A 15,609-nucleotide genomic window follows, 5' to 3' on the forward strand; every position below is an offset into this window, starting at 1 on the left:
TTCATCACAGTAAAGTTCTTGCCCCCGAATACCACTCCTCTCCTCCAACCCATGGACCAGCAGGTTATTGCAAACTTTAAAAAACTCTACACAAAAGCAATGTTTCACAGGCGCTTGACTGTGACCACAGACACTCACTTGACCCTAAGGGAATTTTGGAGAGAACACTTCAGCATCCTCCACTGCATAACCCTTATAGGTATGGCTTGGGAGGGTGACTACCAGGACTTTGAACTCTGCCTGGAGAAAATTGTGGCCAGATTGTGTCAACAAGAGGGATTTTGAAGGATTTGGGACTGACCCTAATGAGCCTATGTCTGTTGTAAAATCAATTGTGGCACTGGGGAGTTCCATGGGGTTGGATGTGAGTTTGGAGGATGTGGAAGAATTGGTGGAAGACCACAATGAAGAGCTCACCACTGAGGAGCTGCAAGAGCTTCAGCAGGAAGAGCAACACATCGCAGCTCAGAATCTTGCTGCAGAGGAGGAGGAAGAGAGATGGAAGAAGGTGCCTTCTTCAGAAATTAAAGAGATTTTTACTATGTGGGGTAAGATGGAAAGCTTCATGGAGAAACATCACCCTAACAAGGTTGTTGTAAGCCAGGTTGGCAACATGTACAGTGACAAAGTCTTGGGCCATTTTAGGGAAGTGTTAAAGAGATGCCAGAAACAGAGCTCTCTCCACAGTTATTTTGTGAGACAGGACTCCAGTGACTCTCAAGGTGGTCCTAGTGGCATTAAGAAACAGAGAAGAGAAGCAACCCCAGAAAAGCAAATGGTACCTGAGGTGTTGATGGAAGGGGATTCCCCTTCCAAACTATAAACAATCCACTCTCTCTCCTCCTCCAGTCTCCCATACACTAAGAAGAATCTCCAATAAAGGTAAGTGTTATGCTGTTAATGTTTCATTCATCATTTCCCATTGTATTGTTTATGTACTACATGCATATTTCATGTTAAAAAATTTTTTGTTTTAATACTTCTGGGTGTCAGGAACGGATTAATTGTATTTACATTATTTCTTATGGGGAAAATTGATTCGTAAATCGTAAATTTCGTTTATAGTAACGGCTCCAGGAACGGATTAATTACGAACAACGAGGGACCACTGTACACTCTTTTTCATCCACCAGTTATTTTTGCTTACCGCACGGGGTCGGGACCTAAGAGCCATACAAATGGGGCTCTCCTGTATAATGTTAGATCCCCTAGAATACACTTTGATCACCTGTTAGCATTCCTTAATTCCTTAAGTGTTTAACTGATTACAGTGGGCTCCCGGATTTTGTCTGGTGCGGAAATCATACAATTCAGATTTCAACCACATTTTTCAGCGAAATTTTACGCCAGGTTTCATACATCGTTTGTATCAAACGTGTCCACCTGGGCTGCTCATACATTTGTGACTCACTCTTGGGCACATTAAAAGTCTTATTTTTAGATTAATATAGACATTTTCATTAAACCATCTATGATATTTTCTTTAAAATTATATAAAAAACACATTAGATAACATATAAACATGCAATGTTTATATGCTATGAATCTGTGTTGGCCCAGTCACCGCCCTTAATACATAATGCTTTTGTTTACAATTCTTGGCATGAATTATTCACTACTTCTCCCTTTGTTTATGATGGTATCTAAAGGTAGTTCTTAGAAACGATTAAACTCAGCGAACATAGTATGTCGATGGTAATGATATGGCTCTGGGCCACAGTGTAGGTAGCTGGTAGGTGTAGCCCAGGCAGGCTACACCTACCAGCTATCTACACTGACTTCCTACAAATAAATACTACTCACCTCTCATCCTACATTATATATTGAACAAGCATGGTGACATCACACATTCCTATCTAAGACCTACTTTTACTGGGAAATAATCTCCCTCTCTCCTACATACTCTAACCTGAGCCTCACTATCCTCATGAAAACTCTTCAATGCTTTCAGTAACCTACCTCCTATTACATGCACCTGGAACATCTGCCACATTGCCCCCTATCCACCCTTTGTACACCTTTCCCAAATCCATAACGGTAACAAAAACCTCTTCTACCCTTATCTAAATACTGTTCACCTGTATGTTTCACTGTAACTAATAAACAGAGGAAATGCTGTTCTAGTGCCAGCAATGTCTACATTGTTGATTATTAACTATTTTTAAATTAGTTTTTTAATTTGCATAAAGTTGGCCAAGGTACTGAATTCTGATCACTTTATAGGGTGGCTGAAACAGTTGAATGGGCAGTTTCTTGTGCTCAGTTGACAGAATGAAAGACATATACTAGAGAACTAAGAATCTGGTCGACTGAAATAATGGAATTAGCTTAAAATAGGACTCAAAGTCAGTGCAATCACTGATGTGTATATTGCATAGAGACCACTAACTTTGGGCCTGCACAATTCCATAAATTTTCCATCATACATGTATTTCATACTTTTGGTGTAATTACGTCCAGAAAAACATTTTCTACAATTTCCGAAGAACTGTAACATCCTCATTCATCCTTCAGAGTACAGGTACACGTCAGCCATCACTAATCTGGTTCCATCACTAATCTGGCATTAATTTTGGCTACCCTAATTTCAAATTTCCTAGGCTGCCTCACCAATCTTCTGCTCCTTGCTATATAAACACTGCTGGTGTCACTTGCAAACACAGGCAAGCCATTCCTATTTGCTTTTCTCCATTTATTGTTATAACCTGCTCACTTTAGCCCCAGCCATGGTTCCAACGAATGAAGGAAATGCTTCTCGTTGTGCAAACACCATACATTGTCCATAAAAGATGAGGTAGAACTAAAAAAAATTGATAGCAGTGTATCTGTGTGAAGATTGTGTGAATTTTACAGCACTGGTTCTTCCACACTTTATGACAAAGAAACAAAGAAAAATTACTGTTTCTTTGTGTTACGAGTATGGCCATACCCGTTTTATTTTATAATAGGATATGCCCCTTTATTTTATAATATACAGTGGACCCCCGGTTAACAATATTTTTTCATTCCAGAAGTATGTTCAGGTGCCAGTACTGACCGAATTTGTTCCCATAAGGAATATTGTGAAGTAGATTAGTCCATTTCAGACCCGCAAACATGCACGTACAATCGCACTTACATAAATACACTTACATAATTGGTCGCATTGGGAGGTGATCATTAAGCGGGGGTCCACTGTATATGCTAATGCTAATATTGTATTATATTATGTTTTGTTAGTCTATATCAAGTGTTTTCATGTAGTGGTAAACTACTAGTTGGAGCGCCAGTTAGTAGTTCAGGTACTGACGTCTCCCTCAGTCACGTGACCAACCTGACGTCGGCTTACCACTCAGTGGTACCGTTAGTAGGTTCACAGCCCTTGCTCTGAGCAGGTTCACCACCCTTGCTCTGAGTAGGTTTACCACCCTTGCTCTGAGTAGGTACACTACCCTTGCTCTGAGTAGGTTCCCACGTTTACTCTAACTAGCATTCCCACCTCTAACCTGATTTCTAAGAGTTTACTGATCATATTACCTAAAATCGTATTTTAGCATTAGATTGATTGCCTAACTCTACTACTGGGAATTGTTTCCCAGTAGACTCTTGTGTCGTAACAATAGCTGTGAATATATATAATAGTATCCTTTATGTGTAAAGGAGAAACTAATTTTATTGCTCTATTTTAATTAAGACATAGTTCATAGATATATGAACATCTTATGTAAGTTTTTATTGTTATTAATGACACAGATTTTATTTGAGTTTTGGCCATCCTACAGAAAGAGGGTTAACAATGAAAGTGCTTAAAACCTCTATATTTGCAGCACTAAAACCTTGTTGCTATGGAGTTCCCCCTAGACAATGGCCAACCTACCAACTGATACCCCATTAAGGATCAGTAACTCAAAGTTATACACTCCATATCCCAACACTTTGCTATCAGTGATTCAAGGAAACAGATGTGGAAAAGAAAACCAATGAAGGAAGGAAAAAGTTAAGAACTAGATCATGTTCTGATGAAGTGGCTTAAGCTGTGTGTAAGTGAAGGTGTTGAGTTGTAAATTTCAGTTCTTCACTTTCAAAGTGGCAGTGATGAAGTTTCTTGTGTAAGTCAAACTGGTTAACGTTATTCACCCTCCTCATTGTCAGTCCCATTATATAACGGCTTTGAAGCCACTGTCAGTCCTATTGTACGATGCTATGAGCTCAGCTCACTCAGGTAAGCTGTGGCCAGTAAATTCGAGCCTAGATATGAGAGAATACATCTGTATGGTAAATTTATTTTTTATTATCACACTGGCCGATTCCCACCAAGGCAGGGTGGCCCGAAAAAGAAAAACTTTCACCATCATTCACTCCATCACTGTCTTGCCAGAAGGGTGCTTTACACTACAGTTTTTAAACTGCAACATTAACACCCCTCCTTCAGAGTGCAGGCACTGTACTTCCCATCTCCAGGACTCAAGTCCGGCCTGCCGGTTTCCCTGAATCCCTTCATAAATGTTACTTTGCTCACACTCCAACAGCACGTCAAGTATTAAAAACCATTTGTCTCCATTCACTCCTATCAAACACGCTCACGCATACCTGCTGGAAGTCCAAGCCCCTCACACACAAAACCTCCTTTACCCCCTCCCTCCAACCCTTCCTAGGCCGACCCCTACCCCGCCTTCCTTCCACTACAGACTGATACACTCTTGAAGTTATTCTGTTTCGCTCCATTCTCTCTACATGTCCGAACCACCTCAACAACCCTTCCTCAGCCCTCTGGACAACAGTTTTGGTAATCCCGCACCTCCTCCTAACTTCCAAACTACGAATTCTCTGCATTATATTCACACCACACATTGCTCTCAGACATGACATCTCCACTGCCTCCAGCCTTCTCCTCGCTGCAACATTCATCACCCATGCTTCACACCCATATAAGAGCGTTGGTAAAACTATACTCTCATACATTCCCCTCTTTGCCTCCAAGGACAAAGTTCTCTGTCTCCACAGACTCCTAAGTGCACCACTCACTCTTTTTCCCTCATCAATTCTATGATTCACCTCATCTTTCATAGACCCATCCGCTGACACGTCCACTCCCAAATATCTGAATACGTTCACCTCCTCCATACTCTCTCCCTCCAATCTGATATCCAATCTTCTATTTTTTGTGTGAATCAAAATTCAAAATGGAAAGCAAGTGTAATACAAGAGGAGCTGGAGACATGACTAATGAACAGAGAAAATGTTATTTTAGTGCCAGGAATGTCTGCACTATTTATTCTGGACCCTACTTTGAAATCAGCATCTCTTGAAATTTGTGTGAAGTTGGCCAAATTACCGAGTTCTGATCACTTTATTGGGTAATTGATATAGGTAAATGGGTGTTTTCTTGTACTCAATTGACAGAATAGAAGGAATCTTAGTGAAATAGCTATGAGTTTGGTCAACTGGAACAACGGAATTGGCAAAAATAGGGCGTAAAGTGGGTAAAATTGCTGATGTGTAAATATTGCCGAGACTGCTAACATTTTGAGAGCATGATTCCATAAGTTTTCCATCAAGTTTCATACTTTTAGTTTCATTAACCTTGGAGAAAGATTCTCAACCATTTTATACGATCAAATAATTTTTTTTTTAATTCTTCGACACTGGGAGCAAGTTTGTGAGCACGGGTCACAACAGTGATAGGGTTAACCAACTTGTACCGATTTACGGGGTATTTTAAAGGTAGAATGAGGTGGTTAGCTGTTGGGATAAGTGTTTTCTAACCTATCCACTCTATAATTCAGCAAAAATCACTATACCAGCACCTTACAGGTCCTAATGATGCCGGATTAGTGATAGTCAACCTGTACTGTACTTCCCATCCCCAGAACTTTAACATCCTCACCCATCCTTCAGAGTGTAGGCACTGTACTTCTCACCTCCAGAACTCAAGTCTGAGTAACCAGTTTCCCTGAATCCTTTCATAAAAGCTACCTCGCTCACACTCCAACAACACAATCACTGAAAACGTTGTTTCCACCGAGTCCTAACTAACACACACAATAAGGCTCATGAAGCAGGGAGTGTGTGGACCTAGTAGCAACCAGCAAAGAGGTGGGGCCAGGCACTGTGACTTGACCCCTGAAACCTCATATAGGTGACTACCTATACACACACACACACACACACAAACGCTGATGGAATAACAAATAAGTAGGAGGAGTGGCACGAAAGAGTCAAAGAGGCATCACCGGACATCATAGCTCTCACAGAAACCAAGCTAACAGGTATGATAACAGATGCCATCTTTCCAATGGGATACCAGATCCTGAGGAAAGACAGAGGGAACAGAGAGGGTGGAGGAGTGGCACTGCTGATCAAAAACCGATGGAATTTTGACGAGCTGGAGAGGAGACAGCGGAGAAGCAAGCGATTACATAGCGGGAATGCTTCACTCTGGAGGTCCCAAGGTGGTAATTGCAGTGATGTATAACCCACCACAGAACAGCAGGAGGCCAAGGCAAGAGTATGACGAGAGCAATAGAGCGATGGTTGACACACTGGCTGCACTGGCCAGAAGAGCTCATGCATGCAGGGCAAAGCTCCTGAGTATGGGTGACTTTAACCACAAGGAGATCGACTGGGAGAACTTGGAGCCACATGGGGGCCAAGACACATGGAGGGCTAAGATGATGGAGGTGGTACTGGAAAACTTCATGTACCAACACGTAAGGAACACTACAAGAGAGAGAGAGGAGAGGATGAACCAGGAAGACTGGACCTAGTATTCACCTTGAGTAGTGCAGATATTGAGGACATCACATATGAAAAACCCCTTGGGGCCAGCGATCATGTGGTTTTAAGCTTCGAATACACAGTAGAGCTACAAGTGGAGGGGGAAGCAGGAAGGCCAGGACGAATGAAGCCAAACTACAAGAAAGGGGACTACACAGGAATGAGGAACTTCCTGAACGGGGTTCAGTGGGACAGAGAACTGGCAGGGAAGCCAGTTAATGAGATGATGGAATATGTAGCAACGATGTGCAAGGAGGCTGTGGAGAGGTTTGTACCCAAGGGTAACAGGATTAATGAAAAAGCCAGGATGAGCCCATGGTTCACCCAAAGGTGCAGGGAGGCAAAAACCAAGTGTGCTAGGGAATGGAAGAAATATAGAAGGCAAAGGACCCAGGAGAATAAGGAGAGCAGCCGTAGAGCCAGAAATGAATATGCACAGATAAGAAGGGAGGCCCAACGACAATATGAAAACGACATAGCAGTGAAAGCCAAATCTGACCTGAAGCTGTTATACAGCCACATCAGGAGGAAAACAACAGTCAAGGACCAGGTAATCAGGCTAAGGAAGGAAGGAGGAGAGACAACAAGAAATGACCGTGAAGTATGTGAGGAACTCGACAAGAGATTCAAAGAAGTGTTCACAGAGGAGACAGAAGGGGCTCCAGAAAGACGGAGAGGTGGGGCACACCACCAAGTGCTGGACACAGTACACACAACCGAGGAAGAAGTGAAGAGGCTTCTGAGTGAGCTAGATACCTCAAAGGCAATGGGGCTGGATAACATCTCTCCATGAGTCCTGAGAGAGGGAGCAGAGGCGCTATGTGTACCCCTAACAACAATATTCAATACATCTATCAAAACAGGGATATTGCCTGAGGCATGGAAGACAGCAAATGTAGTCCCAATCTTTAAAAAAGGAGACAGACATGAAGCACTAAACTACAGACCAGTGTCACTGACATGTATAGTATGCAAAGTCATGGAGAAGATTATCAGAAGAGTGGTGGAACACCTAGAAAGGAATGATCTCATCAACAGCAGCCAACATGGTTTCTGGGATGGGAAACCCTGTATCACAAACCTACTGGAGCTCTATGACATGGTGACAGCAGTAAGACAAGAGAGAGAGAGGGGTGGGTGGATTGCATTTTCTTGGACTGCAAGAAGGCGTTTGACAGTTCCACACAAGAGATTAGTGCAAAAACTGGAGGACCATGCAGGGATAACAGGGAAGGCACTACAATGGATCAGGGAATACTTGTCAGGTCGACAGCAGCGAGTCATGGTACGTGGCTAGGTGTCAGAGTGGGCACCTGTGAGAAGCGGGGTTCCACAGGGGTCAGTCCTAGGACCAGTGCTGTTTCTGGTATTTGTGAACAACATGACGGAAGGAATAGACTCCGAAGTGTCCCTGTTTGCAGATGATGTGAAGTTGATGAGAAGAATTCACTCGATCGAAGACCAGGCAGAACTGCAAAGGGATCTGGACAGGCTGCAGACCTGGTCCAGCAATTGGCTCCTGGAGTTCAACCCCACCAAGAGCAAAGTCATGAAGATTGGGGAAGGGCAAAGAAGACAGCAGACGGAGCACAGTCTAGGGGGACCAGAGACTACAAACCTCACTCAAGGAAAAAGATCTTGGGGTGAGTATAACATCAGGCACATCTCCTGAAGCGCACATCAACCAGATAAATGCTGCAGCATATAGGCGCCTAGCAAACCTCAGAACAGCATTCCGACATCTTAATAAGGCATCTTTCAGGACCCTGTACACCGTGTACATTAGGCCCATATTGGAGTATGCGGCACCAGTTTGGAACCCACACCTAGCCAAGCACGTAAAGAAACTAGAGAAAGTGCAAAGGTTTGCAATAAGACTAGTTCCAGAGCTAAGAGGTATGTCCTACGAGGAGAGGTTAAGGGAAATCAACCTGGCGACACTGGAGGACAGGAGAGATATGGGGGACATGATAACGACTTACAAAATACTGAGAGGAATTGACAAGGTAGACAAAGACAGGATGTTCCAGAGATGGGACACAGCAACAAGGGGACACAGTTGGAAGTTGAAGACACAGATGAATCACAGGGATGTTAGGAAGTATTTCTTTAGCCACAGAGTAGTCAGGAAGTGGAAAAGTTTGGGAAGCAATGTATTGGAGGCAGGATCCATACATAGCCTTAAGCAGAGGTATGATAAAGCTCATGGTTCAGGGAGAGTGACCTAGTAGTGACCAGCGAAGAGGTGGGGGCCAGGAGCTTGGACTCGACCCCTGCAACCTCAACTAGGTGAGTACGCATGCATGCACGTACGTATGTACATACACACGCATGCACGCACGCGCACACACGCACACACACACACACACACACACACACACACACACACACACACACACACACACACCAAAGAATCTGCCATACCTACTTACCAAGAGTGTTTTAAACACTGTTTTTCTTCCTTCATTTACCTTGAAGAATGTTATTCCATCGTGAAACAACACCGGAGAAACTTTTTACAAAGGATGGAACTTAGCTCCCACCACGAACTTGAAGAACGTAAAGCATTTCGTGAAGCACAGAATTTAGCCTCAACAGCAAACTTAATAAACAAAAAACTTCAGAAATTAGATTACCAAATAATATTTAGTGAATACTCATGATATTTTGCCACAAATATGGCAAAAGCAAAGAAAAAAAATTGCATTACTTTAGACAAGCAACTACAAACATTGCAAAAGTTTTAGCCCTGATTTAATCTTTAATTATAGAAGTTATAATCTCTTATGTGTCTATTGAATCAGTCAAGAGACAGTGATTTTGCTACTTGATGCAATCTGTAAATACAAATAGGTTGTTGATCCAGATTTGAACATAACCTGCACATACACAATTTATGTTGACGTCTGGGTTCAATCAGTACCATTGCCAAGCTACAAGTGAGTAAGAAGCAGAAGAAGAAACAAGAAGACTTTGATGGGGGAAAGAGAAGAAATGTTTTGCCTATGATCAGTCTTGGGTCATTGGCAAGTCATGACCGAGCAAGAAGAGTAGAGAAGTCTCCAGGGGCAGGAAAAGTTGTTTGTGAACTGTTTGAGTTATGGTTTATGCAGGACCAGTGGCAAGTCACAACTGAGTGATACAAAGTTGAGAAAGGGAAGGAAGAAGTCTATCTGGGAACTGTTCCATCTATAGTCCACCTTGGATTATTGTCAAGTCATGAATGAGGGAGAGAAACAGAGAAGTGGTAAAAAAAAAAAAAAAAAAAGTGAATTATTTAATCTATGGTCCATCACTGACTATTGTCAAATTACAAATGAGCATGAAAAAACAAGAGAAGAGAAGGGTTATTTATAAGCTGTCCCAGCTACAGTATTGTGACTTCTTATATTCCTCACTACTACAAAAAAATCGAACATAGAAAAATATACAGGGATATCATTACAATTACCGTGGTGAACCTCCCGAGGCTTGGGCAGGTTGGTGACGCAGGTGTGGGGGCACATCAACACATTGGCAGGATGTAACGACCCTTCCAGGAATTTCTTGCGTGTTTCCGAGAGATGGATCCCTCCCAGCGGGGTTTTGGGCAGGTGGTTTGGAGGTACGAGTGCCAGGCAGTAGATGCCTACTTGGTGGATGCTGTCAACCGCTTGTAGAACTCGAGACATCCACTGGAAGCTCTGAGAAGAAAAATATAACACTTTAAATGCTGAGGATCAACTTAAACACTTAACACACAGTGCTCCTCATTAACCAACTCCAGCCCATTTTAAAACTATGAACAAAAAATAGGTTGTCCCTTGTGGTTTAGGACATCATTCAACCGTCTAGAAAGTGATTAGCATGTTGTTCATGGTTTCACGACGGAAATTCCCCCATGACTTGCAGATAGCGCACTAAAGCTGTGGAAGTGGGTCAGTAGATCACTATTTCAGTTCAGGGGTTCCCAATGGGGTTCACGACTGGGGAATATCAAGGAATATCAAAGGTTACCTCACAGTTGTTAAGACACTGAACAACAGAGTTTGTGGTGTGAATATTGAATAAAAGAGTAAAAATAAAAAGAATAAAAAGTCACAATACGCAAATAATCTGCACATTATTATTTTTATTATTTAACTAGCGACATATGTGTTTACCAACAACTCGGACTTACGACCAGCTCTCCAACCAACATGCAAACCTTAGTAATGTATATTAGAGCTGATTTCCTCTATTATATTTATTACAGTACAGCCTCTCCTCACTTACTGATGGAGTTCCATTCCTAAGACCACGTCAGTAAATGAATTCATCACTAACTGAGGAACCATCTTTAACCGATACTTCAAAAATGTCACCACCCGAAATTAAAACATTCAGTTTTATGTTTGCCGTGAAACTCCTTTCAATCCGTTCATTATTAATGATGATACAACATGAAATAGATCAATAACTTACTTCCGAGACATTCCAGGAAATGTGCACATAGGTGATTACTTGGGAGAAATCTTTTTTTTTTTTTAGGAAATGGCACTTTTTTCAGTCTTTGCATAGGATAAGAGTGATCTTCTATAATTGCCCTCCAGGCGCATAATGCATAACGTTTTCTATAATGGTCATGGTCACTTTTTTTTTTTAATCCTCCCTGCCCTCCCCCGCCACCCACCCTTCAATACCTCTACATACTGCCAGTTTTTATTAATATTTTATAGCGGTGAGAGGTACACCCCTCCACGTGTCATGGGCAATCATGAGCTACTGAGACACTGGTTGCTTCTCTCTCTCTGCTATTGCTAGCTCCGCACACTTTGTAACCATGCCAAATGGTGAATTAAATATGTATATTAGATAGAAAAAATAAAGATAAAAGGAAACTCCAACTTTATAACTTTGTTTTAATTTGCATAACTTTTGGATATTACAGAAAACAATAAAAAAGTCAAATACAGTAGACCCCCGCTTAACGATCACCTCCAAATGCGACCAATTATGTAAGTGTATTTATGTAAGTGCGATTGTACGTGTATGTTTGGGGGTCTGAAATGGACTAATCTACTTCACAATATTCCTTATGGGAACAAATTCGGTCAGTACTGGCACCTGAACATACTTCTGGAGTGAAAAAATATCGTTAACCGGGGGTCCACTGTACACATAAAGTACACTCACTACTTACCTTAAAATATTTGTAGTCTTTATGTAGAGTGAGAGGTGAGTACCATTTATTGTAGCTATACAATGCATATACAGTACACTCACTACTTACCTTAAAATATTTGTAGTCCTAATATAGGGTGAGAGGTGAATATTTATTGTAGAAAGAGGAAGAACAAAGACAGGGGGTACAAGAGTAGTTCACCTCTCACTTGTGTGTTCATCTGTGTGTTAATATTCTGTCTCTCTCGTGGCATCTTAAGAAAAGATTAAACTCAGTGAACAAGGTATGACAATGGCAATAATAATAATAATAATAATAATAATAATTAATAATAAATAACAACAATAATAATAATCGCTCTGGACCACTTTAGATGTCATACGTATTTCATGTGGGTTCGGTAGCTGACATTTAAAGCACTCCAGAGCAATTATTTATTAATATTAATTATTATTATCATCATCATCATACATTGTTCACTGAATTTAATCATTTCTTAAGCTGCCATGATAGACACACAGAATGTAAACACACAGACTAATGCACTAGCTAGCCCCTTTACTGTGAACTTCTATTGTACTTCTTCCATTTTCCTCTTTTTCCTCTTCCAATTGCTGCTGCACTACTGTCCTGTTCTATGGGGTGCACAATGAAGTACAAATATGTAGTCTTGGAGACTGAGTGGCTGTAGGAAGGAGACTGAGATGCTTGATGATAAGACACCTCGCTGCCCGTTTCCATGAACCAAGTTCTTGTATGGCATAAAATACTGACTCGTCGGAGTGCCTATCATAACTCCGAGTTGTCGGTAAATGAGTACATCAGTGTCTTTACAGTACACTACTGTAAAGACATTGAAAAATATACTAAAATGTCATAAATGGTGCAAAAGTGACATTAAAAAAAAAATCTAAAGATGGAGATAAATGGCTCAGAGTACTGACAAGTTGATAAACTAGACACACGTGCAACACTTGTCTAATTTATTATGTAAAGATGGTTGATACAAACCCACTACCAGTACAGTATGTTCCTCACTGAGCAACCAATTCGTTTACTGACCTACATTAGGAACGGAACCCCATCGTTAAGTTAGGAGAGGCTGTATTCACATTTATTATTTTCAGTGTTTGCCTTGCTCTGATGGTTTTTGGCAATTTAAAAAAAATATTTATTTTTTACTTTGCATCTTTTTTATAGGCCTACTGCTATTGCGTGCTTAACCCTTTTGGTGTCTGTCCCATAATATTACAGCTTTGAAGCCAGTGTCAGTCCTGTAATACTACGCCAAAACTCTATTGGCTTCAAATCTTGTGGGAGAAAGCTGGTAGGCCTACATGTGAGAGAATGGGTTTGCTTGGCTATTGTTTCTTACCCAAAATCTTAAGAATAATTTTCTGAGCGTTTTAAAAGAAAAGCAAAAAATTTTTGTGATCAATACTTACCAAGATATAGAGGCGTGAAGTTAACAGAAAGTGAACTGCTGACGGCAACACTGGTGACTGCCGCTCACTCGGTAATATTATTTTTACCTTTATTCTATTTTTTCTTTTCTTTTCAAATATTTCTTTTTTTCAAGTAACTTTTGTAGCCTGTGAGACCAATATAATGCATAATGTATATATATCCACTCATTGTATGCAATATAATAACTGCACAAATGTTATCATTACATTGTTTACAAAAAAGTTGTTTATTACTATTGTTCTATAATATATATACACATACAGAGTCACTGGACACGTTCCTAGAACTGCTACAGTTTGTGGAACTCTTTGAAACATGGTGTTATACACAGTGCTGTTATACACAGTGCTGTTATACACTCCTCACATGTAAAACGAGTGTCTCTGCATTTTTGTGGGTGGGTTGTTGTGGTTGTGCAGGTTGTTGTGGTGTGTGGGTGGTTGAAGGTGGCCTTTGTTGTGGATGTGCTGAGTCAGCAGCATGGCTACCAACCTGGGGTGCTGCTGGTGCCACACGACGCATTACACCACCACCACCTGCTGCCACATGTATATTATCCATCCCAATTTTAACATTACCCATTACCCACACTGTCTTCTCCACCAACCATGTTGTCTTCCCCACTAACCATGTTGTCTTCCCCACCAACCATGTTGTCTTCCCCACCAACCATGTTGTCTTTCCCACCAACCATGTTGTCTTTCCCACCAACCATGTTGTCTTCCCCACCACCCACACTGTCTTCTCCACCACCCACACTGTCTTCCCCACCAACCATGTTGTCTTCCCCACCACCCACACTGTCTTCTCCACCACCCACACTGTCTTCCCCACCAACCATGTTGTCTTCCCCACCACCCACATGGAAATAAGTCACTTTGTCTGACTTTTTTGGGTTATCCTAGGTTCTCTACACATATACTGCTATGTATGATAATCTACATAACTGTATTTGTGTATACCTGAATAAACTTACTTACACGCTATCATCCCCACTGACCACGCCATCTTCCCCACCACCCACAGCGTCTTCCCCACCACCCACACTGTCTTCTCCACCACCCACACTGTCTTCCCCACCAACCATGTTGTCTTCCCCACCACCCACAGCGTCTTCCCCACCACCTATGCTGTCTTCTCTTTTTCACTATCTGTCCCTGATGTTAGACTACGGGATGTACTCCAAGATATACTCCTTCCCCTTGGAATAGCATGTGGCACACTACCAGAATGCATGTAGTCTCATATAAATTGATGCGATATGCATTGTATTGGTCTCACAGACCACAAAAATTAGTTGCCATCAGCGGTTCACTTTCTGTCAACTTTACACCTCTATATCTCAGTAAGTACTGATTGCAAAAATGTTTTGTTTTCTTTTAAAACACTCAGAAAAATATTCTTAAGATTTTGGTAAGAAATTTTTTTTTTTTTTTTTTGAATATCTTTCAACACTGAGAACAAGTTTGTGATCAGGGGTCTCGACAGTGAAAGGGTTAAGCCAGGCCAGCAATGAACAGAATACAGGGGGTTAGGTTCCAGATTGATCCCATAAGGCTAAAGTGAATCAGCCTTTTTTTCACTTGGCAGTGTATATAAAGTCTAAAAACTTGTTTACACTATCATTTATTAACCCTTTGCGTGTCACGACCGCTGCTCACAAACTTGCTCACAGGGTCGAAGAATTTAAAGAAAAAAATTATTATGAAATGATTATCTTTTTCCAAAGGTAATGAAACCAAAAGCATGAAATTTGATGGAAAACTTGCAGCATTATGCTCTCACAAAGTTAGCGGTCTCAGCGATATTTATGCATCAGCAATTTTGCCCACTTTGAGCCATATTTTGGGCTAATTCCATTGTTCCAGTCGACGAAACTCGTGGTTATTTTGATAAAACTTCTTTTATTCTATCGATTGAGTACAAGAAACTGCTCATTTGCCCATTTCAACTGCCCAATAAAGTGATCAGAAATTACTAATTTGGCCAATTTCACACAAAATTCAAGAAATGCCAATAGTGACAAGAACTTTTCCTTGTCGCTACTGGAACTGTAATCAAGAGCTGGAAATCACAATCAGTATCACTATTATCACCACTTCTCACATTTGAGTCCTGGATATGGGAAAATATGAGTTTCCTCTTTCGCCGTGGTACAACTGAACATGAACGAGATGGCCCAGCGCCAGAGGTGGAAGGTTGATAGTCGTCTGGGTTTTCAGCACTATTTCTGGTATCAAATG

The 15,609-nt window shown here is 41.3% G+C and overlaps 1 protein-coding gene across 9 annotated transcripts in view; it reads right to left on the reverse strand.

Annotated features, from left to right (window-relative positions):
* Nucleotides 1-15,609, reverse strand: part of DIP2 (disco-interacting protein 2) — a 613,961-nt gene that overhangs the window by 69,119 nt on the left and 529,233 nt on the right. For 6 of the 9 annotated variants that reach the window (XM_070104686.1, XM_070104684.1, XM_070104682.1 and 3 more), the window contains one exon: nt 10,202-10,439. In XM_070104686.1, coding sequence (XP_069960787.1) covers nt 10,202-10,439 — 238 coding nt within the window. The remainder of the gene's footprint in view (nt 1-10,201; nt 10,440-15,609) is intronic. The other 3 variants (XM_070104685.1, XM_070104680.1, XM_070104687.1) reach the window with 1 other exon arrangement.

This window comes from Cherax quadricarinatus, chromosome 93 (assembly GCF_038502225.1).
Source record: "Cherax quadricarinatus isolate ZL_2023a chromosome 93, ASM3850222v1, whole genome shotgun sequence".
In the NCBI taxonomy this organism is placed as follows: domain Eukaryota; kingdom Metazoa; phylum Arthropoda; class Malacostraca; order Decapoda; family Parastacidae; genus Cherax; species Cherax quadricarinatus.